The sequence below is a fragment of the Atractosteus spatula genome, chromosome 17, assembly GCF_055471065.1.
Source record: "Atractosteus spatula isolate fAtrSpa1 chromosome 17, fAtrSpa1.hap1, whole genome shotgun sequence".
NCBI classification, from domain to species: domain Eukaryota; kingdom Metazoa; phylum Chordata; class Actinopteri; order Semionotiformes; family Lepisosteidae; genus Atractosteus; species Atractosteus spatula.
In genome coordinates this window covers 18,353,460-18,375,607 of record NC_142722.1, presented here as the reverse complement: position 1 = coordinate 18,375,607, position 22,148 = coordinate 18,353,460, and the positions used below count along the sequence as shown (strand labels likewise).

The following is a 22,148-nucleotide window of genomic DNA, read 5'->3' as shown; positions in this document are numbered from 1 at the left end:
TCCCCCTACCTGTGCAGCACTTCAACTGTGAAATTCCTTTTCAGGTACAGGTATGCAAAGTCCACTCAGCTAAAATCCGACACAGAAGTTTGTAGAAACAGTTTACAGTCCTTTTTGCAATTCCTTGTCATGGAGATGTCACACACTATTTTCAAGTGGGTCACCTTGTACTAGCTCCACTAGATTAGAAAGACAGCTCACCAGAAGGCAACTAATATTGGCCAGCGGGAGTCAGTAGACTGTTTCAGGGTGTTTGATAACCGCTGATATGAGTAAGGAATGTAATTAACTTTAAATACACTGGGGACGCAGACCTCAGTGCCGTGCTGTTTAGAGTTCTCGATGAATGAATTTCAGTGACACCATTTCCTTTAGCTTCATTTATAATATACATCATGTGAAAAATATATCAGTATAAAAATCAGTTACACCAACAACAATAAACTATTCATTCCACCAACTATTCCCTGTTCTTTGGCCTGTGCAATGAGTGCATCACAGTCAATTTTAAACATGAAAATTATTATTTTAAAAAACATTATAACTGTTAAAATATGTCTCTATTTGCTCAGAAAATAAAGTAACATACAGCAAACAGTTTCCAGTGTTGGTGATATGCATTACAAGTTAATTGCCTTTCAGTAATCAGATATATTGAAATCACATTATAATAGCGAAGTGCGTGCTTAAGAATGGGCTAATCACACAATTACAAAATGGAAGACCAAACTACCAACTGGTTTTTCTAATGACGATGTGGGCTTCGTCTTGAATTTTATAATCCCTGATACCTGCAATAAAAAGAAATGGTGATGTTACAACACAGAACGCACTAACAGAGTTCCACAGTCATCAGCACCATGAGATAAAACGCAAATGACTTCCTTCTTTGAATTTGCAAAAACATTAACACTTCAAAAACTGAACACAAATGTTAATGTGGGACTAGTGCTTCCAAACATTTCAAATACCTGAAACCAGCAGCCTGCTGCTAAAACATTTTACTATTAAGGATGTGTAAGACAGATACCTGTTTGCACAGATCCTCTCATTGCACTTTTCAGGACGCTGTGTGCTTGAATATGAGATGCACACAGTAAATGTTCAAATGCTCTAATCTCAAGCAAAAATCCCAAGCAAAAGATTGTAGCAAGGGGGGTGTGAAGCAGTGGGAGAAATCGCATCTCCATGGTATTCGTACCTTCAACAAGAGGGGTGTCTGGAGACTTGAGCAGCTGCCAGTACTCCCTCTCTGCCTGGCTTGCCCTGTGCCCATTTATGACACTCAGGAATGGGCCCCACAGGCTGGTCTCCGTCTTAAAGCTGCAGGTAGAGATCTCAGGTCAACACAGAGCCCAATGCACTTAACATCCAGACCTACTAGCACAGTTAACGATTAGATGACTAATGACTACAGTGTATTGTTATTATTAACTGGATGACCCCTGCTGGTCATACGTGCACATGACAACCCTGTCTATTTTATCCACTACTCAGCTGAGCTGAAACAGCCCTGCAGATTCTCACAGCATTCAACAAGTCTTTGAAGCCTCTTTAAGTTTGTTTACTTGACTTATAATTATTCATAAAAGATTGCCATTCTGTATATAATGATACACTATCATGGTTCTTAGTGGCTCATCTCCTCCTTGCATGCTGTGAATAACGTTTTTAACAAAAACTACACGATTCTAGGTGTCTGAATGGGACTTAGATCTGTGAAGGAAGGTACTTTAGACTAGTTTGAGCTTCCTAAAGGCTACTATAGCATTGAAAATTCAAGACCGGATTATTCCTACATTATTTGCACTATTTAGAGATTATAGCTGAAGGTAACAATAAAAACAGAGATAGTATATATGAAGAAAAACTTAAGATAAACCCCATCTAAAAATATGGAAGACTAGTCTTTCTGAATATTGGATATCAAATGTAATCAGAGATATTTCAGGATTCATATAAAGATTAAATGCAGCCAGGGAAAATTAAACTACTAAGTGGCTTTTATATGTTTTTGTCTTCTAACAGTGATGCTTCATCTGTCCATAAATAGCAACAAACTAGTTGGTGCAGCCTGAGTAGTAAGTGGAAAAACTCTACAGTGTTACAACTCTTACCTTACTGGAAGTCTCTGTTACAAGGATGACCAATGTAAAGCAAACCAATCTAAAAATATACTTGTATTTTTAAACCAAATGGTGTTTAACAGAATTCAGGAGGAAGTCAAATCCTGATCTTGCTCATCTACAGCCCTATGCGTAAACACTGAATGCACACAGCTCTGCGCACTTCTCATCTAGCTTCCCTCCCTCCACCCCAACTTCACCCTCGCAGCTGCCTCCCTGGCTCATTCCTCGTAAGTGAGGGGGGTTGTGACAGCACTTCCTCAGCCAGGCGAGCCAACACTTGGCATCAAGCATAATATTTTATATACACTTCAATACACTTCAAATTCATCAGCCCATTCATTGTTATACTTGACCTAACTACTGAATACTCGACTGAAAGAGGAAAGAAAACAGTTCAAGCATTAAAAGGTTAAGCCATTTTGTTGTCCTATCTGTCTCCCTGTCCTGGCTGTTGCGTTGTGTTTTCACAGTGGGCTGAGATTCTTTCTTACAAGAATTCCTGGGGTTTCTCCTTGTGGAGTTTCTTCAGCGCGTACAGCAGTGAGGAGCCCTTGGGCACGGTCATGTTGTAGACATTGGAATGGGCTCCGGGGATCTCCACTGTCAGCCACATCAGCACCATCTCCGGGCTCGGGTCTCCTTGGGGCGGCTTTGGATCCAGAACTAGGATGTCTGCTCAGCGAAACAAAAGAGAAAAAGATTATTCCTCTGGCTTGGAGAACGCAATACACATTTGCATTTGTAAACGGTTTTTGACCTTTTAACACACTGTCTCCTTGAGACACAAAAAGCCTCCTAGATGTCCTTTCCTACCAATTACCCTTCACCATGTACTGAGCCACACACTCTTGAAATACACACTCTCTCACGTCAATCCCACACACGAGCCCATTGGAAACACTTCGGTGTTCGAGTAATTACGGTATTTGTATCCACTGAAATTATGCAACTTCCCCCTATTTAAAAAAAATGCTTTGAGGTGCGTTATCAGTTAAAAGGAGACGTGATGCTTTTCTAAATGACATGACAAACTCACAAGTTGACCACTGAACCCAAGACATTGCTCCTTTAAGTACATCTTTCAGTTCAGTGGTGACATCTCTAAAGCCATCACCACTTCTGCATTTCATCTTGGAGACTGTGAGCTTATTCAACAGCTGTGCAACCTTTCCCTCACATCATTATTTCGATTTTGCTTCAGTAACTAACATACTGGCGATAATTCAGTATTCTACTGTCCTTTTACTTTTTCCCTCATGAATATCTGAAGGAAAACACCACAGGGGCAGTTATTAAAAAAACCAAGAGGAAGGAAAATATTTCTACAGCCTGCTATGTGATTAAGATATTACAAAGACAACAATAATACACTGTATATAACGTTTCACCATGAACTAAAATTACAAATGTGGAAAAAAAGGCAGACATGCTGCAGGAAACTTGTGTATAAACACGACTAGAAGCAGGACGGTGGCATGGTGGTGCAGTGGTCAGCATTGCTGCCTTGCAGAGCTGGTGTCCTGGGCTCAATTCTGGACCTGGGGTGCTATGTGTGGAGTTTGTAAGTTCTCCCCATGTCTGTGTGGGTTTCCTCCCACAGTCCAAAGACATGCTGGTAGGTTACTTGGCTCCTAGAAAGCTGGTGTGAGTGTAATAGACTGGCGTCCCACCATGTGCCCACTGCTTGCCAGGATAGCCCCCAGCTCCCTTGTGACCCTGAACTAGAAGAAGCGGTTAGAAAATGCATGGATGGAAGCAGGCCTATTTCAGCATACAGTGTGTAAAGAGATATTTAAAAGAGGATGTGAAAAATCCCAAAACGCATTATTCAATTTTAACTGGGTGTAGAGTATCTCCAGTGCAAATCGGCATCCCATCTCTCACCGTCCTCTTCCTGGCACGCCATGCTCCTGACGTCCAGGTACGTTCTGTGGTGCAGCGTGGGCAGCAGCTGGGAAAGAGCCATGGGGTTGTGGAACGTTCCCCGGCCCATCTCCGTCACCAGGGCCGCCATCGCCGAGGAGCAGAGCGCCGGCCCCGCCCCCATCGCCCGCAGGGCCTGAAACACACGCCGCCCCTGGCAGTCAACACCGAGCCGGCCCGGTCGCGCTCCAGGATTCCAGGCTGCCGGGAGAGCCAAAGATCCCCGGGATATACGGCACCACAGAATTTCTGTTCTGAAGGAAACTAGCGCCACCTACTGGTCCACCAACAGTACATCCACCCGATTCTCCCTGGGGATCTCTTATTCATCCAGTCCTGCTGCCCCAGATCTGAGATCTTACAATACTTCAAGACAGCAGAGGGGGGACTGACACAGAAAGAATCTATAGTTCTGACTGCAGCACCTTACTCACAATGTTCCAACAGCGATAATCAAGCGTGCCTTTTCCGCCTAAATCATGCGCTACATCCAGCCTCAGAGCAAGCCGCGGGGGCTCTCTGGAGCCTCCAAGTGAAACAGGAACCTGCGCGCAGCGGACGTCTCTCCTCACCTGCAAAGCCAAAGGCGTGCTGAACGCATTCCCCAGGAGCCCGTCCTCCGTGCTGGAGTTCAGGATCTGCTCCTTCGCTGCCAGGAGAGCCTGCTCCAGGCGACAGCTGCTGCAGGGCTTGGGGGAGCCCAGCAGGCACTGGAAGGCCAGCGCCGCCACAGCCACCGTATCTGCGGGGAACAGCGGAAGGTTTAAAGCCACGACACAGTGAGAAGATAAGTCAAATCCCCGTGCCATAATCACCTGTCTGCATTACAATTCATAACAAGAGATGGTGTCTGATTTTATGGCACCCTGCAAAGTCGCCTTTTTCCTCGTCAAAGAGAAAGGCTTCTGAAAGCTGGACTCCTTTTCTCACACTGAAGAGGCGGGTTTTGCTGTGGCAGTTCATTCATGTATGAAGCATTGCGCAGATCTCACCAGAAAGGCAGTATCGAGGATCAGGCAGACGAGATACACTTTGAAATGCCATTGAGTTCCCCCTTTTTAAACACTGCATCCAAGACGCATTCAACATCCGTTTTGCTGCCATTATTTTGTTGGTTCATAATTTACGGTGTCCTTTCAGACCCAATCACACATCTCTCCCTAGTCCTTTACTGTCAGTGAGTAATGTGGCAAGCAGGGGGGTTAGAGCTCTATTCTGTCAACACACTCCACAGTGCAGGTTCTGTTTATTAACCCAGGGTTACTCATTATTTAACCTGCAGTCAAGCGGTTAAGCGATTTTTATCCCTTGGTCAGATTCTTTGCATTTAGAAACTGCAAGCAAATGTAATACTGTGTCTCTCTTAGACTGCCATGGCCCTGCTGAGTCAGCAGAGCTCCAGTGATACACTTTTAATTACTGGGAAAGTAATGCTTAGCCTGGAGAGAGTGGATAGTGAAATTCTGCATGCGACTGAGCTCAAATTTGAAAAAAGTCTTAATCTGAATGTGGATTAGTGCAATACACAAAAGGTTCATCCGAGTTCCCGGTCTGAAACATCGATTTGCTTGATTTCTGAAGTGTGACATACTTGAACGAGTGGCATCACCATCACACTGAGACGCTTGATTGGCACAGATTAGTTTTGGCAGATGCAGTGCAGGGGTGAGCACTGCTGTTTGGCTGTGCTGGGGTCCTGGGTTCGATTCTGGACCTGGGGTGCTATCCATGTGGATAGTGTGGGTTTTTCGCTGGATGCTCCGGTGTGAGTATGTGTGTTCGGGTGTGTCTGCCCTGCGATGGACAAGTGTCCTGCCCAGGGTGTACCCTGCCTTGTGCCCGTTGCCTGCTGGGATAGGCTCCAGCTCCCCTTAACCTTGAGCTGGATGAAGCGGTCAGAAAATGGATGGATGGTTCAGACAGCTAGGCATGCTTTCGATGAGGTAAACATTTCTAGCTCCCCTTCTCCTATACCGCAGAGCTTTTGGAGGGTGACATAGGCACCCCTTGTCTGTTTTGATTGAACACCCCAGCTCTCATCTCTCCCCACCCCTGCCCCAGAGGACCCCAGAGGACCCGGCGTTGCACTGACCGATGCTGACCCTGTCGCCATGCAGGAAGCTCCCGTCGCTCTGGGCCTGGATGAGCTTGTTGATGACGTGGGGGTTGACCTGCACCTCATTCACGCACAGAGCCAGCACTCCCAGCCCGTACTGGTAGTAATTGGTCAAGGGCCTTCTGCTGTCTGAAAGACACACGGACAAGCCTTTCTTTAAAGAGAATGAACCAGTACGATATGCGTTCTCCAATGACTCACAAAGCCCTGACACAAAGTCAATACAACTCTGACAAAACACTAAACAGAAAAAAGCACAAAGCACAAACACTTGTTTGGCAGCTTGGCATCATAAAATATGCAAGAGCAAAAGGCTGATACGCCAAGCCAGAACTGCAGAATCACCGTCGATATGATAAAGTCAGACAGCAAAGTGAATTCACAAGAAAGCAGGACTGACTATGAATGTTTTCCTTCTCTCTGTGCAGCTGATGTCTGAGGTGTTCAAGGGTCGTGCTGAGGACAGAGGGACTCGTAGCGTCTTCACAGGAGGCCCGCAGAGCTAGTGCGTGCAAAGCCAGCAGACCAGTGCTGGGCACTGAGCTACAAAAGGGGAAAAAAAGCATAATCCAGCATCACAAAATGGAGAGCCCTGCCACAATACAGCGATCTGCTTTGACACGGACATAACAAAACACCGAGCATTAGAGAGAGGAGATACCAGCCTCACCTGGCAGCTTGACACTGCAAACTACACAAGGCCAGATACAGATACACTGCCTAACATACCTAACAGTGGATGACACTGCAGACTCAGCCAGAGCAGCACTTTTGTACGCAAATTGCAGAGCATCATTATACCCTAAATTAAGCTGATACTTTTATACAACACGACTTAAAATTCTACTGTACTGAAGCAATCTGAGTGAAGTACCTTGCTTAAAGGCACAGCAGGGCCCCAGCTGGTGTGTGGGCCAGGAGGGTTTTAAAGGGACTGTTGTACCTTTTGAAACTGGAATGCAGCTCCTTCTTCAGCTTGGCCAGGTAGTCCTTCTCCATGGCCAAGTTGTGCATCCGAGAAAGACGCAGGCCCAAATGCACGCTGGGATTGAGCTCCTGGGTTTCCTCCTCTGCAGAGCGCAGCAGTTTCTTGTTCAAGGACAGGACCAATTCTTCATTTCCAGTGGGTACATCTGCACAAAGAAATGAGGCCTGAGGTTAACACGACATCACTTAAAATTAATTCTGCTGCAGTTTCTTCCTTGTTTTAGGGCAAGGTATCAAAGTCTTTGACAGGAACTAGTGTTACTTGCCTCACTGAATTATTGTGATCTTTGTACTGACACTTTTACACAAAGGACCAGGTAAAGGTTTCAAAGTTGTGTCTGTTTTCTTTTCCTTTCAGCATGGAATAAACCTTTACCGGTTCCTTTGCAGCCTACGCATGCTGACGCAGCTCCCTAATACACAAATATTGGAGGTCATCAGATGCCTACACAGGGCCAAAACACAGGAATGTCCTAAACCATTTCAAAAACTTTAGGAACATCTAGCATTAATTCCAATGAAATCAGCTTCTTCCTCAGGTCTTCAGTATTTAATAGTTGTAGTGTGGCCTAGAGGTACTGCAGGACTTTATCCTTCAAGGAACACAATTTGATGGTGTCATGTTTCATGAATCCCCAGTCAGGAAAAATATTCACAGCACTGCCAGATCAGGGCAAAATTCCCACCCAAGAGCACAGAGCAGCTTTCAAATGAGATGTGACACTGTATCCAAGGACGCCGTCACAGTTTTCGGAAAGCAGCAGGGACCTACAGTACTGTAAAACTCAATTCAGTGAAGTGAGGGCTCAGCCAGGGGGTCACTTGGTCTGAGTGTCTTCCGTGATAAAAATGTACAAAGTGCAGTTGCACTGTGTCACAGTGACCCAGGTAAGGTTTAAAACAGCTTTATAGCCCTCAGACTGTCACTGATAAGAAAGAAGAAATGTGCACATCAGCGCTAGAGCAGGAGGAAAATGCGCTCCTGCAAGGACAGGTCTTTTAAGCACTGTTTTGAAACACGAGAGAGGTCTCCAGCCTCAAACTTGCGCAATTGTTTTTCAGCACACAGAGAACACACTGGTACAGAGCTGGAATACACGAAAACATCACGGCTCTTCTCGGTTAGTTCCAGGTCACTTTTTTTAAATGCTTCAAACGTTTAACATGATGCGTCAACAATTTAAATAACTAAGTGTTTTCACGATGACCTGTGCTGTGCTACAGCGTATCAGAAAATATTCACGGAGTCTTACCACAGGGCTTGCCGCGGACAAAGGCAAATACGCCGAACACGATGACGAACGAGAAATGCATTTCTGCGAAAACCTGCACAAGGAGAAAAATGCATCATTCATATTGATATGTGACACAGTATACGATTTTATCGGTGTGGGGAAGAGAAGCGTTACGAACAAAACATCCGCTCACGTTATCGACCCTACAAGTTTGCGACCCCGTCATTAAGACCAAAGCAGAAATCTGATCAATGATCACGACGCACGTAAAGCAAAAACAAACAGTATTAAACCCAGTCACGATCGGAATATATTCTTGAGAAATACAATAAAATCTCAAACCACTGATTCAAACTTCAGATTCAAACCACTTGTCTACTTGACTTTCTGCTGACCAGGCAGATCCCGGACTTCTGTTTAAAAAGAAACACACGCAAGAATTTAGTATCTGGCGCGTCTTAAGCACCACTTCACCCCGATGCGCTGTCTTGATTGTTCCCTGATGAAGCAGAGTTTTCTCTGGCACTTACTTCCTATCGCTCCAGTGCTTCACCCCTGAGCTCGGTTTTCTCGGGAGTGGTGCAGCCGAGAACAGGACTCTCTGTCCCCAGCTCTCGCCGGTCACATGATTGTTGCCTGACCAGCGGGTGAGGGAAGAGAATTGCAAAACCGGTGCGCCTTTTACAGCTGGATAAATCATCTATTTTACAGTGTCTTCTCAAGGCGAGCGCTCCATGCTTTCGTAGCTGAAAGGGGACTCTAAAAGGGGAATTCCGTCTTCTTACTGTCATCCGAGCCCGTACATTAAAATCAAATTAAAAGTAAAATATTCAAAGCGGCGTTGGTGATAATAGCGCACTTTAGGAGCTCAAGGTGAGCTGGTCAGCCCCGCTACCCTGTGTACTATATTAGGCTTAGCTTGGGAACTTGGTAGTTCACCACAGCGGGATGGCTGAAGCCCACGAAAGTCAAGCGCCGGCGTTGCATGCAGCGTGCTGTGCTGGTCTTGCGTGTTAAAACGTGACCACAGGCTCAATGGCAACGAATTGAAAGCAGCTATCATGTTTGGGGATAATCCAGTAATACAGGTACGGTAAATACCAGTTGCAACAAATTTGGCTGGTGAAATTCTCGGGTCCGTACTAAATTCACAAGCTCGCTGCAATCGACCCGAAGAGTTGAAGAAGGTACTTCAAGAGAAATATACCATGGTTAGGATCCATATTCAACTGCAGACAACTCTACACTACAGTCAGCAGCCTTGTGCTGGTCTGGGGGTACGCTGGTGTCTCTGGGTGACACACTGGATCTGTTGTGGGGAGAAGAGCCCAGGCACCCTTAAAATAGCTAGGTTCCAAAGTGGGGTACAGTCTCCACATGTGGTGGTCACTATTTACCAGGCGACCACCTGTAGTGTGTCAAAGAAGTGTGACTTTAGGTTAACACAACTTGTTACATAATTTAAAAAAAAACATCTGATTTTGTGTGTTTCAAACAGTCTAAAGCAAAATGGCTTTTTTTTAAAAAATAGGGAGTATGTATATTGTAACGCTCTACCAATGTATATATGACCTGTAGGTTATAGGTTAGCCAGTCAGCCATCTCTTTGACAAGTGGAAGCAGAAAGGTCATCTTCTCTTCTTTCATCTTAAAATGAGCAACAAGGTGAAATAACTGCGAAAACAGGGGCAAACAGTGCAGTCGAGGACAGTCATCACAGATCGAGCGACACACTGTTCGCCCAGACACACGTCAGCTACCACACGGTCAGAGGACACACCTCCCAAGCCAGGCTGTGACCACACCTGGGACAGAGGCGCAGAGAGGAAAGACAAAGCAGGGACTTCGCACTGTGGCACCTGACAACCCCCCAAGAAGCCCCCACACAGACACTCAACTCTCTCTTCTCTGCTCTCTCTTCCTTTTACACACACCTGAAGACGGCAACACAGCTGCAAAATTGCTTTTTACTTCTTATTTCTTCCTTTCAGCATGGAATTAATCTATATTTGTTCCAGTACTGTAAATAAAGTTGCTCTTCATTACAACATTAAAAAAACAATCTGAGGGTCAACGGATTGGGCGTAAGTGCAGCCTAAGCTTATTAAATGAAACATGAAATCTTATTTTATACCACAACATTAATCTCTCTCCTGCAGCTGCAGGGTATCTCAAAACTGCTCTCCTGACGTCGCGCTAGTTTGCATGCATGAAATGAAACTTCATAATCTGGAACAAATGTGTTTAAATTAAGAGTTTATAACTTTACTCATTATTTAGTATGTAATCCCTGCAACAGAGAAAAGAAAGTTAATATCATTATTATTTTTCGGAAGTTTAAAGGCTTAAAATAAATTAGTTCAGGTGGGTAGCTGCGTCAGCATGCGTAGGCTGCAAAGGAACAATAGGTTTATTCCTTACTGAAAAGAGAAGAAAGAAAACAACGTTTCAGCTGTGGAGCCTTCTTCGGCTGTTACAATTTTTTTTAGTATTGAAAATACGGTACTACGATGGCAACTAGATTAAAAAAATATATTTTATTATGGATGTTTACAGCGAGAATAGTTAAATTAAATTACATTTAAATTACAAACCGGTATGTTTGATTTTGTGTGCAATGAAACCGGTTTTGCACTTGCAGGAAATCTGGGGGGGGGGGCGAAATGACTACGAATCCCAGCACCAACCGCGGCGGACTGTTCGAGAAGGCGTGACGTCACGGGGCCCGTAAGCAGCGTCTTCCAGAATTTACCAAAACAAGCGGCGCGTTGGTGGCTTAGGGAGAAACTGCGGTAGAGCACAACACAACACAACACAGTACAGTACACTACACTACAGGACCACAACCGGCTGTGTTCAGCTAGCCAAAGCCCAATAACTGAGGTAAGACGGGACGAACGATTAAATTGAGGAACAAGGACCAAAACAATGTGCGTGGCTCGCAGTGTGCAGTCTGCACGATAACCAGGCTTTCTGCGAAAGGACAGTCCCAGCTGATCGCGCAGGTGGGGGAGAAAGTCACGACTACACGGCAGCCTCCCTCTTTCCTTCGAGGAGAAAGAAAGCGTGGACAGTGCAGATGCGTGTGTTGGGCATCTGAATGAACTCTGCAGCTGCGTGCCTGTTGAACCCCTGCTTGCAGAAATACTGTCGCGGATATTTCAGTCCTCAGCAGTGTGGGCACATGTGTCACGTCCAACTTTATACATTAGATTGTTTTGGAGAGCATAACAAGGGAATTGCCTCCATTAAGAGAAAGTATTTGCTGTTAAATGAGGGGACTGGTAAGCTTATTCAATAATAGTGTAAAGAAAGTTCACTTTGTCATGTTGAGGAATAAGGATTTAGCTTCTGGAAGATATAAGAGTGCTTGAACCAAGTAATATCGAGTGTTTAGTAGTATAACACTTAACTGTTTCGGGGATAATGAGAACTTTGCCGAAGAAGAAATAGTTATAAATGTTGGAGCCAGAAAATGGCCGAGGTGCACAGACCTTGTGTCAGGCTCAGATCTCTCTGCAGGCGATGTTTTAAATAACAGGAGGCGGTGGGGGTGGTTGTTTTTGCCGTGCCGTGCTCTGTAGGTTTCTTGAACCCATTTTACTTTAAACGTAGTATTTCTGGCCAGATACAGAACTTAATGCATCTACTTGCTTCCACCGAGATCCATAATCAGGTCGGGCCTATCTTTCTGTTCCCTTTCGTGTTTGCTAACCATGATCTTTCCTTGTACAGGTTGCTGTCGGAACACCTCTGCAGCGTGATTAAAGAGACACCGCGGTGAGATCGTGCAGATCTTACACCCCCCCTCCCCCCCAACTGCTGGCGAGACAGACGCCTACTGTACCTGCACGGCCAAGTGGGTCGGCTATGATGGACAGCACCGGGGCTGTGGGCAGCGAGCTGGGCTTCCAGCTGACCCGGTACTGCATCCCCAACTTCCACTACTGTGACGTGGGAGCGGCCAGGAGGACCTCTGAGGTGGCGAACCGTGCAGAACCGAGCCCCATGTAAGTCCTGCTGCTGCCAGCAGGTCGGCTGTCTCCATGCTTACCTTGTCGGATACTAATTATTCCACAGTTTTAGTAGAAACCCTTCAGATCTGTTGTAACAGAAAGAATAAGGTTCTGGATCCCGAGATGAAGTTAAACAGATGAGTTTATTGCATGCAAGGAACAATAATGCCGAAGTCTTGTTTCCCGCAAGAAACAACAAAACCGAAGTATTGTTCGATGTGCCGGTACAAACTTTTAGGTTATATAGTCCTTCCTTGCTGCTTCGGACGTCATTCGGTGTTATGGTAAGGGGGGGGTCATGGTATTTGGCCAGTTAAGAGACCCTGGCGAAATGGTCAGTTTAAGATTACGCCCCCAGGGGGTTCCTAGCTCGCATCTGGAATCCTTATCAGTTAACCCCCTTTCCTGCCATAAACCCCTGTTGCTTAGAAGTCTAATTTTCAGGCAGAACTGACTTAAGTTAACCCTTTTTACATCTTGTCTCTTACTTCAGATCCAAAAGGGCAGCTTTATTGTCTTTTATATACTGTATATCTAAAATATAAATGACGGAAAGGGACAAGCCTAACTGTGATTTCATCTAGTAATGGATAATGTTAAGATTCAGATGAATCACTTTAAATAACTGCTGATCCAATTTAGGATATTACAGAGGTTACAGGGGCACAAGCAGGGTACAGCCCGGATGGGACACCAGGCCATCACAGGCAGGCAGACACAGGCTCAGACAGGCACGCATTCACACCAGGGCCAGTTTTCCCAAACACTGGTTAACCTACCAGTATGTTTGTGGAATGGGGGAGGAAAACCATGTGAACCTGAGGAGAACATGGAGACTCCACACAGATAGCACCCCAGGTCAGGGCTCGAACCCAGGGCCCCCGGTGCTGTGAGGCAGCAGTGCTGACCACTGTGCTGCCCCTGCCCTAGAGCACCACCTGGAAGTTTCCAGTGCCTTTCCAAAAGCTAATGTATTGTGTGTTCTGTAAACTCTACTCTGAAAGTGTACCAACAGCATGTTGTAGAAGGTGAATCTTTGACATTCATTCTAAGTTGACCTTACTGACATATTCAAGGAGCTGCATTTGTTTTTCTTTGTAACTTAATTAAGAGTAGCAACTTGGTGTCCAAAACCTGCTAACGTTCTCTTTATAGGATCCACTTTTCAAGTTAAGTCAAGCTTATTCAATTGCAATAGCTGGAAATGCCCGTAGAATCATGATTATAGTAGTTTACACCAAAAAATATAGAGGGTTAGAGGCACAGTAGAATGACTGTGTGCTACAGACCCGATAGCATTGTTCAGAGGGAAAAGAGCACTGCAGGTGCACAATGCTAAATATAAACCTCTTCTCTGTGAAGCTAGACTTTACATTTATATCCTGTTGTCTACCTTCTTATGTCAGTGCTTTGTAAATGCACTGAACACTTTGTCATTTGAACTTTTATAGTGTCGCTAGTGCTTGCCAAAATGCTGTTTATTTTTTTAGAAAGTTAACTAAAATGATTTCTGTAGTATAATTTATTAGAATATAATGTTGCTTCAGGAAAACATTTGGTTTTACTGAATAAATAAAACTTGAACTTTTACGACTTCAGAACCTACAGATGCAGCCATTCAAAATGCGAGGTACAAACCCGCGGTACGGTAAACTACCCACAAGCCACCGCAGGGCACCGCGGTAAGTGATTGGCTGGCCAAAATGACCAACAGGGGCACTCGTGGTGCATTGGTCGGTAGTGAAAAGATTTAATCATTTAATCTCTTTACTGTGCACATTTTAATCTGCTTAGCATTGAATATTTATATGAAATTTTACCACTTAAGGGAAATTTTAGTAGCTGAGCATAAAAAGAAGAGGAGCATAACGCATCTGAAGGTCATAAACGATATTAATTTAGGAACATAAACATTACTGTATGTACGTAAACTGTACTGTGTATGGCTGGTCTTGGTAGTTTAAAGAAAAAATACACACCAGTCTTCCATTTCTCCCTAAACATTTTAAGCATGAAATTTTTATGAAACGGTACCCAAATATGCGATTGTTGTATAGAATGAATTTTAATTTAAAAAAATTATTTAACACGAAAATTAAGCTGTTTACATCTTCCGCCTGAGAACATAGTCACCCGTTGCTACCCAACGCAGAAACACAGCCACTAACTAGCAAAGAGAGGACATTAGCTAGCCAATATGATAAAGAAATAAATGATTATTTTGTTTATTTCTTTTGCACATTTATTTGAACATTTCCATCGATTGTACAAGCACTTGGAAACGCCCATTTTCCATGTACATAGTTCCCTGGTTCCGCACCCCGCACCAAACAAATTTATATTTCTAAATATCACAACATGATCGAATTTAAGTTATTTTAATAACAATGAATAGTCACCTATGCGTTACAATATAAACATTTATATTGATTTAAATCGCGTTTAAATCGCCTTTATTTAAAACCCATAAATAAAGCTGATACTGTTTAGACTTTTAATTAATTAAAACTGTATTACAGCAGCACAATGCAACGTAAATCGCTATCTTTGTCTTCTGTGTAATAATGTTCACCTCTCTGTCCAGCAAATTAACAATAATAATAATAATGAATTTTATTGTGTATGGCGCCTTTAAAGGTGGCTCCTCAAAGCGCTTTACAGGATAAAAACAATAATAACAATAGTGTTAGGCTGGGCAAATGATTTTTTTTAAAATAGAAATACAAAATGAGATATAATGATGTGTTCCGCCTTAGACATTAACGAAGAGCATAACACGTGGGCGGCGTAGCGGTCGGCTCTGGCTTTCCCATCTATACCGATACACTGCAAGTACAACCCCCCTCTCTGCGGGAGTGCTGGCTGTGACGAATTAAACCGGTTTCACAGGTATTTTCAAAGTAGAAGGGGGCGAGATTTCCAGCAAAAGACACCTCCCCCCCTCCAAAACCCAGTAAGTACAGTACTTACTAGTTAAGAAAGCTAGGCTCCTCAATGAAATCTCTTTAACATGCTAATGCGTTGGTGTAACAGTCTGGGTGTGGCAAGCTTCTAATGTCAACCCGACTTTCATTGGAAGACAATGAACATATTCTAGCCCTAAATGAATCAATAGCAAACATGGTTTACATAAAAGACATTTTTCCAAGAAAGTTTAGCCTTTGCCACTAATGAAACCACTAAATAAAGACATAAATATAGAAATCTTAAGATTTTTAAAATACATGACTTTGCTAAAATTTATTTAAAAATAAAAACGATTACAAACGCCAGCAGAGAGAGAGAACAGGGGAGGGATGTTGGTTTTGCATAAGGGGCGGGGCTATGGAAATGAGGTCTGTTTGGGAATGTGGAGTTACATGTTCTGGCTGTTTGTGAATTATCGTTGTTGAGTATGGAGTGTTGAGGTATTGATTTTGTGTAATGCTTTATGTTGAAAATTGAGGTGGATTTTGTTTATGATAAAGAGGATAAACTGGGATGGGAGGAGGGTTTGGTTTTGCATAAGAGGCGGGATTATGATAATTGGAGGAATTTGAGAGAGTTTAATGGTTTGATATATTTGATTTTGTATTGTGGTTGTTATCTATGTTTTTGATTGGTATTATGTTTATATGGTTGTTTTTGTTGGTTGGTCGTTATTATGGTTATTATGTTTATTGTGTCATTTTTGATTATTGGATGTAATCAAAAGAGAGAGAGAGAGCGAGCGCCTTCTTTTTACTTTTGTAGCCAAAGGGCCTTGCAGATCAGATTCCCTTCCCCCTATGGAAAGACAGACACATGTTTTCACAGTTTAGAAGCCGCTCTTCAGACGCAGGCGAGCGAGCAGCCCCTAGATAAAACATCAACTTTATTTAAACTCCAACGAAAGTATTAATGGTTTTTAATTACCGTACTCTTATGGAACATGCCACCAGCCATCTGCATTGAACAATTAAAAGTAAAAACGATTACGATTGGCACTCCTGTAGCTTTTTCACAAAACCTCCTTTTTCACGAAACTTCCAACAGAGCTGTTCAACTGGTTTTTATCGGGCACCTCTTATGTCAGGCGTAAGCGATAAATATACAGTATTTCACTGAAAAGCTGTACAATGCAAGACATTTCGTTACTCTAGGAGGTTTCGTGAAAAAGCACATTGTGCTGCTGCAATAGTTTTAAAAAAAGTCTAAACAGTATCAGCTTATGTATGGGTTGTAATTTAAAAAAAGTCAAAAACCGCACTCAAAATGCAATTTAGCGCTTTTAGATACGCAATTCCTTGTTTTTCTTTAATCCCTGGTGGGACCGGGCGTCCATAAGAATCAAGTTATAGGTTTCATTGCGCTTTGACAGAAACCAAATTATATCGTTTTTAATTTCTTTAGATACGCAATTCCATATTATATTCCCTATTAATCAAATTCTAAAAGTATGCTTGTTGACTCCGGTATCGAGCGTATTCGCAGAAAAGCTTAAAACTACCACTTTTTATACACGTTATTTCACGTTAGTTAAAGACTGCGATGCTTAAAATGTTTAGGGAGAAATGGAATACTGGTGTATATTTTTTCTTTAAAGTACCGAGACCAGCCATATACAGTTTACATACTGTATGTTTATGTTCCAAAACTAATATCGTTTATGGATTTCACACACGTTATGGTAAAATTCCATACAAATATTCAATACTTAAACGGGCACAGCAAAGACATTAAATATACATATACATACTGTATACAGTACAGTATACATGTTCCTAAATCAATATCTTCTATGTGCATGTGAAAGGCATGGTGAATGTGGACCAGGGCAATACTTTGAGTTTACAGCTTGTCCAAAGTCATTCATTATTAATACTATTAGTAATATCTTCGGTAAAGGCTTTGATGCATAAATATTTCTGATAAAGGTAGGTTGTGTACTTTTGTCCAACTGAGCAATCTTGCTTTCATAAAATATACCAACTTTTTAATGACTGATGATTAACATGCTGTAATACACAGTTTAAATTTAAAAGCTCAAATGCTGTACATGAGAGGTTAAGCTTTATTGGCTCCTCCTGGCGGTTTTACAAGGTGATTCCGGATACTTTCCGGCATGACGTCAAATGACACGATATACCGCGTGATACTGCGTTTTGATGCGACACGCCCACTGGGGTATACCGCGAAATACCCCACCCATTTTGAATGGCTGCATCTGTAGATAAATCTGTCCTAGTTTGGATGATGCAAAAAACCCAGAGACTCTGCACTTCTGGTTCTGAAAGTGAAAACTGGTTATATTGGTGCCATATGCTTTCTGTTAGTGACTTTCTTTAATGAGAAACTCCATTATATGCATTTTATAGTTCTGTAATTATTATAATTGTTAATAATCTATTAATATTTGAAGGCTTCTAATTAAAAATGAATATAATTTGTAATCCGCAATGTACACTTAGTCACCTTCCAATAAATTCCAACTTTATCCTGTTTAATGATAGTGAAGAATTTGCACAGGTTTTTTTCAGAAAGTTTCCCATAAATCAATGAATTATTAATTTTCCTGCCTCCCCCTTTTCTTAAACTTCTTAAACTGTTTGAAACTCATGATGACTGAGAATAATATGACAACTCATGTTTTTCATTTATATTTAGTTGCTGGGAGAGACGATTCAAAAGAAAGCACAGGAGAAGGAGTGATGATGGGTAAGTATCTAAATGAAGTGAATTACTCCTAAATGGTGGTTCTGGCCTTAATCACAGCAACCTCTAGCTTTTATGTCACCACTTAAGATTAAAAGGACAGCATCATTTTTAAAATCATTGCAGTTGACATCAGAGTGGAAACGAATCATGCACTGGGCAAGTTTCAGCAACATAACCGGTAGTCCAATATACTTTGTTTCAGAGCAGTTGTAAGTGTGAGTATTTGCATACTTCAGTAATGTGGTATGATGGGTTCAGTTATTTCTTTGTGATCTGTCCACCCACATTCAGAAAGCTGTCTATTCCAGGTAAGGGTCTTACAGTGTGCTAGAGCATAACCCGGCAGGCAGGAGGTGGAATTACGCCCTGGGCAGGACAGCAGTTCTTTGCAAGGCACATACACAAGTACCTTTGGTCATTTGGAGACAGCAGTTAACCCAGCCAGCACGTCTTTGGAAAGTAGGAGGAAGCCCACCAATCTGGAGAAAACGTATGCAGGCATAGAGAACATGCAGACTCCCCCTAGAGAGCACTCTGGACGGAAACGGAGCCCAGTACACATGAGGTCGGAGAAAGCAGCACTGGATGCAGAAATGCAAGTCATAGCAGTTTGAATTCTGTGCTTACAGAGCCAGCAGCCCAAAGAGGCGAAGATTGGCGGAAGAAGCTGTTCGTCTCTCCTACCAGGCTCCTTGGCAGCAGGGGGGGAACGCTTGGGCCCCCCGGCTTGCAGCCCCTCCGCTGCAGACCGCCCAGCAAGCTGCTGCCCCTCCGCAGCCTGCTGCTCCGGGACAGGGTGTGGGCTCTCCCCTGCGTGCTGCGCCGGAGCCAGAGGCCTTCTCCATGGAGGTGGAGGCCCGGGTCGCTGCTGTGCGGCGGCTGCGGGAGATTGAGGACAGGTACGGGGGCGCGGGCTCGCAGAAGCTTCACCGCCGGGTCAGAGGCAGGCGTCTGTGGCGGCAGTGAGCTGTGGGGCGGATGCGGTGGATCGATGGCAGTGTGACCGGTTTACAACGCTGAGTGAGATGTAGGACATAGGGTCAGTGTGCTGCTGGATGACTAAGATTGTCAGAGCCGCTGGCTGGGCTGTTGAGACTGTGGCTATTGAGGAGTGTCACACTAATCAGAAGAAGGGAGACTGCTACAGGGGGTTTGGGCTAGACAAGAATCCAGAGCAAAATGTGCTCTAGCCTGCCCTCACTGGCTCACACTCTTTTTAAGGCTATGGTGAGGCAATGCATGGTTTACAGTATTGCCTGTTGCTTTTGAACGATCACAAGGCTTTGCTCTCCGGGGTTGTAAACACACGATTGTGTGTTTCGTGTCGCTGACATCGGTGCCCGTGCTGCTGCATTTCCTGGTGTTTTCCTTCTTTCAGGATTACGCTCGAGGATGACGACGAGGACGACTTGGAAACGGAGTCTGCGGACAGGAAGCCGGTGCTCGTGATATCGGACAGCCTGCGAGAAGGCCTGCAGCGTGGCATCGGGGACATCATCCCAAAGAAAGTGGTGGAGTCCGTGTGAGTCGAGTCTGTCTGCTCCTGTGGGCCATTCCGTCCTGCTCTGTGCCACTGGCAGTGTGACCACTGCCTGAGCGGACCTTTCTTTCAAGATAGAGCTCGTCTGAAGGCTAAGTATCTTAGTGATAGGAGTGAACAACACATATGACAGAATATTTAGTTTTAGACAATACCATATGTACAGTAGTCCATTGAAAAGCATGTCACACTAAATCTTGCTTCTCTAAAGTCTGTTTCTTGGATGGTCTCACGGCACTAAGGCTGCTGCTCAAGATGTAGACGTGTTTTTGTGTTAAATGGTAGTATTTTCTAGAGACAAACTTAATTGAACCTCATCTGAAATTGGACTCTTGCGTGGTCAAAGCTTTGCTTCTTGAATCAGTTAAGTACTGTAGGTTTTCATCAATACCAGTTTTTCACTGCTGCTGGTCCTTGATATTGGTGACGTCTTCAAGTCTGCTTAGTTTACTGTTCAGTTGTTTAAAATCTTCGTTGTTCCGTCCCGGTAGGAATCACTTGTGCATGGAGCTGGTGCTGTGGAGACCCCCCTCGGAGGTGCTGCCTAGGAAACTGAAAGACTCAATGCAGAGAGTCCAGCAGCTGGCGACCAGCAGCTCGAAAGAGCCTCTGCCGGTGAAGAATACAGACACACAGGCCCAGCAGCACCCCAGCTGCTCCATGCTGTACACCGGCCCAGGCTCACAGGCCAGTATGGAGGAGGATGTGGAGATGGAGTTGTAGACTGTAGGGGCTCAGACTGTTGTTTCTACGCCTTCTCAGAATGCCTTTTAGTTGGAATCCATTACCTTCAGTGAACAAAAGGTGGATGATTCTTGAAGGGCAAGAGATATGAAGTAGTACCCTGCTGGCTTGAATTCAGTTCCACACACTCCAAGGGCTGGTATCCTCTGTGGGGCCAAAATGACTCAACCTTTGCCATTTTTATATACATCTGAGTGACATGCATTGCGTTTCGACAGTTGTATTAATGAGTGCTTTCTATGGAACACAAAGCACTGCCCCTTGTTTGTGACTGCATCAGAACGTTTTGTGAGCAGCTATTTTCTGGAGTAGGAGGATAGTAAAAGGAATTTCATGTGCATCAGTACTGTGAAAGGTGTCATTACTCCCCATGTCTGTTCAATAATCCAGTATTTATAGTCATCAGTAGTGGAGAATTGTGCGATCATTTGATGGAATTTTAATACAGTTTTACTGTTTTATCCTGAGGCTGACTGAAGCACCAGAATGATAATCTCAGTCTGTTTTTCACTGGATGTTTTTATTTTTTGGGTTGGTTATACATATAAAGGTATAGCCTTTCCCTGTCAGTATGTACAGTGAAGAAATGCTTTAAGCAGTATTAAGACACAAGAACATCTTTGATTTTTAGGTGGAAATTTAGATTTTTTTTATGTCAGTAATGCTGCCAGCAGTATCCAGCAAGAGCATTTACAAACAAGTATTGGAACCCATAGACTTTGTTCCATTTGTACACATTATTGTATATCTGTTCCTTAAAGAAATCAACTTTAAAAATGTTGACAATGTTCCAAGCTAACTGTCATTTCATTTGTGGACCAAACAAAAAATACCCGCTTTTGCTGAATATAGAAGCTAACTGGAAAACTAAATACTCCTGAACAAAACAAAAAAAAACCCAACAAAAACACCTTACATCAAGGTTATGAATTAAGTTTTTGTGTAAGCCAGAACTGGTGTATTATTTTTAAAGTAGGGACAGCTCTTAGGTTGATTTTCCTGAGTTTAAAGTTGTTCTGCAGAGGCTCACCAGCACAGTTTCTGGAAAATCCTACCCTCAGTGTTCCGTCTAACCTGTATGGTCCTGACTGGAATTGGAAGAGGGGATGGTGATGGTTAGTCACCATGGTGGTGTAATTTCTGCTGTGAAGAAGCACAAATCCCTTGCATGAAGCTTGGAAAATTGATTTTTCTTCAGTAATATGGTTCTACTTTTGAATGCCAGTGTTTTTAAAATAAAGCTGTCTGTATGCTGGCCTTTAAACCTCTGTTCTGCATGTTCAGTTTGCCTTTGAGGAGGTGTTTTTAAATAAAGTCAGTGCCAGGAAGCAGCTTTATGTCTTTTTAATAATGAACACACTATAAAAATACAGTATGTACAGTGGATAATTCTATTTTATTACTGCTTTTAAAAAAATCTACTTTTTTTTAATTGAACAGTTTTTGACTTTGCATTAAAAATGCTTAAGATTCTGTACACCTAAAAAAACAAACTTTATACACTGCTGTGACAAAGTCAACATTTTATGCTGTCTTCATTTGGTGCTTTTCCTGTAAGCAAAAACAATTTGGTGGCTTTCATCTGCTGAATTGTTAGTTTTTTTTTTTAAACAAAGTTCTTCCAGATAAATCTGGTAAAACTAATAGTCACCTTGAGGCTTTGTGCATGTTTACAGAGAGGAGTAAATGGTAGGGTACATCCAAAAAAAGATTAGGTGAGAAAAAGTAAAAATGACAGATTGGTTACTTCAACACTTTGTTTTGGCTATGTGTTGTTCAGCT

General features: G+C 43.3%; 2 protein-coding genes across 3 annotated transcripts; one reads left to right on the top strand and one right to left on the bottom strand.

Moving 5' to 3' along the window:
- Positions 1–365: 365 nt before the first annotated feature.
- tcn2 (transcobalamin II) lies at positions 366–9,012 on the bottom strand. Of its 2 annotated transcripts, none has more exons than XM_088936017.1 (10): positions 8,921–9,012; positions 8,409–8,481; positions 7,112–7,301; positions 6,569–6,711; positions 6,145–6,297; positions 4,625–4,794; positions 4,014–4,188; positions 2,621–2,801; positions 1,202–1,323; positions 366–791 (listed from the first exon to the last, which is right to left on the bottom strand). In XM_088936017.1, the coding sequence occupies exons 2-10, from the start codon at positions 8,467–8,469 to the stop codon at positions 730–732; spliced, it is 1,257 nt and encodes a 418-aa protein (XP_088792143.1). In that variant the 5' UTR covers positions 8,470–8,481; positions 8,921–9,012; the 3' UTR covers positions 366–729. The 2 variants fall into 2 exon arrangements, with proteins under 2 accessions (XP_088792143.1, XP_088792144.1); XM_088936018.1 differs by having other exon boundaries at positions 8,865–8,921.
- A 2,084-nt stretch (positions 9,013–11,096) lies between these two features.
- On the top strand, positions 11,097–21,694 carry ccdc117 (coiled-coil domain containing 117). The gene is made up of 6 exons (XM_088936016.1): positions 11,097–11,273; positions 12,126–12,400; positions 18,032–18,082; positions 18,712–18,981; positions 19,461–19,604; positions 20,114–21,694. Exons 2-6 carry the CDS (start codon positions 12,261–12,263, stop codon positions 20,343–20,345), a joined length of 837 nt encoding a protein of 278 aa, XP_088792142.1. The 5' UTR covers positions 11,097–11,273; positions 12,126–12,260; the 3' UTR covers positions 20,346–21,694.
- The last annotated feature ends 454 nt before the right edge of the window (positions 21,695–22,148 follow it).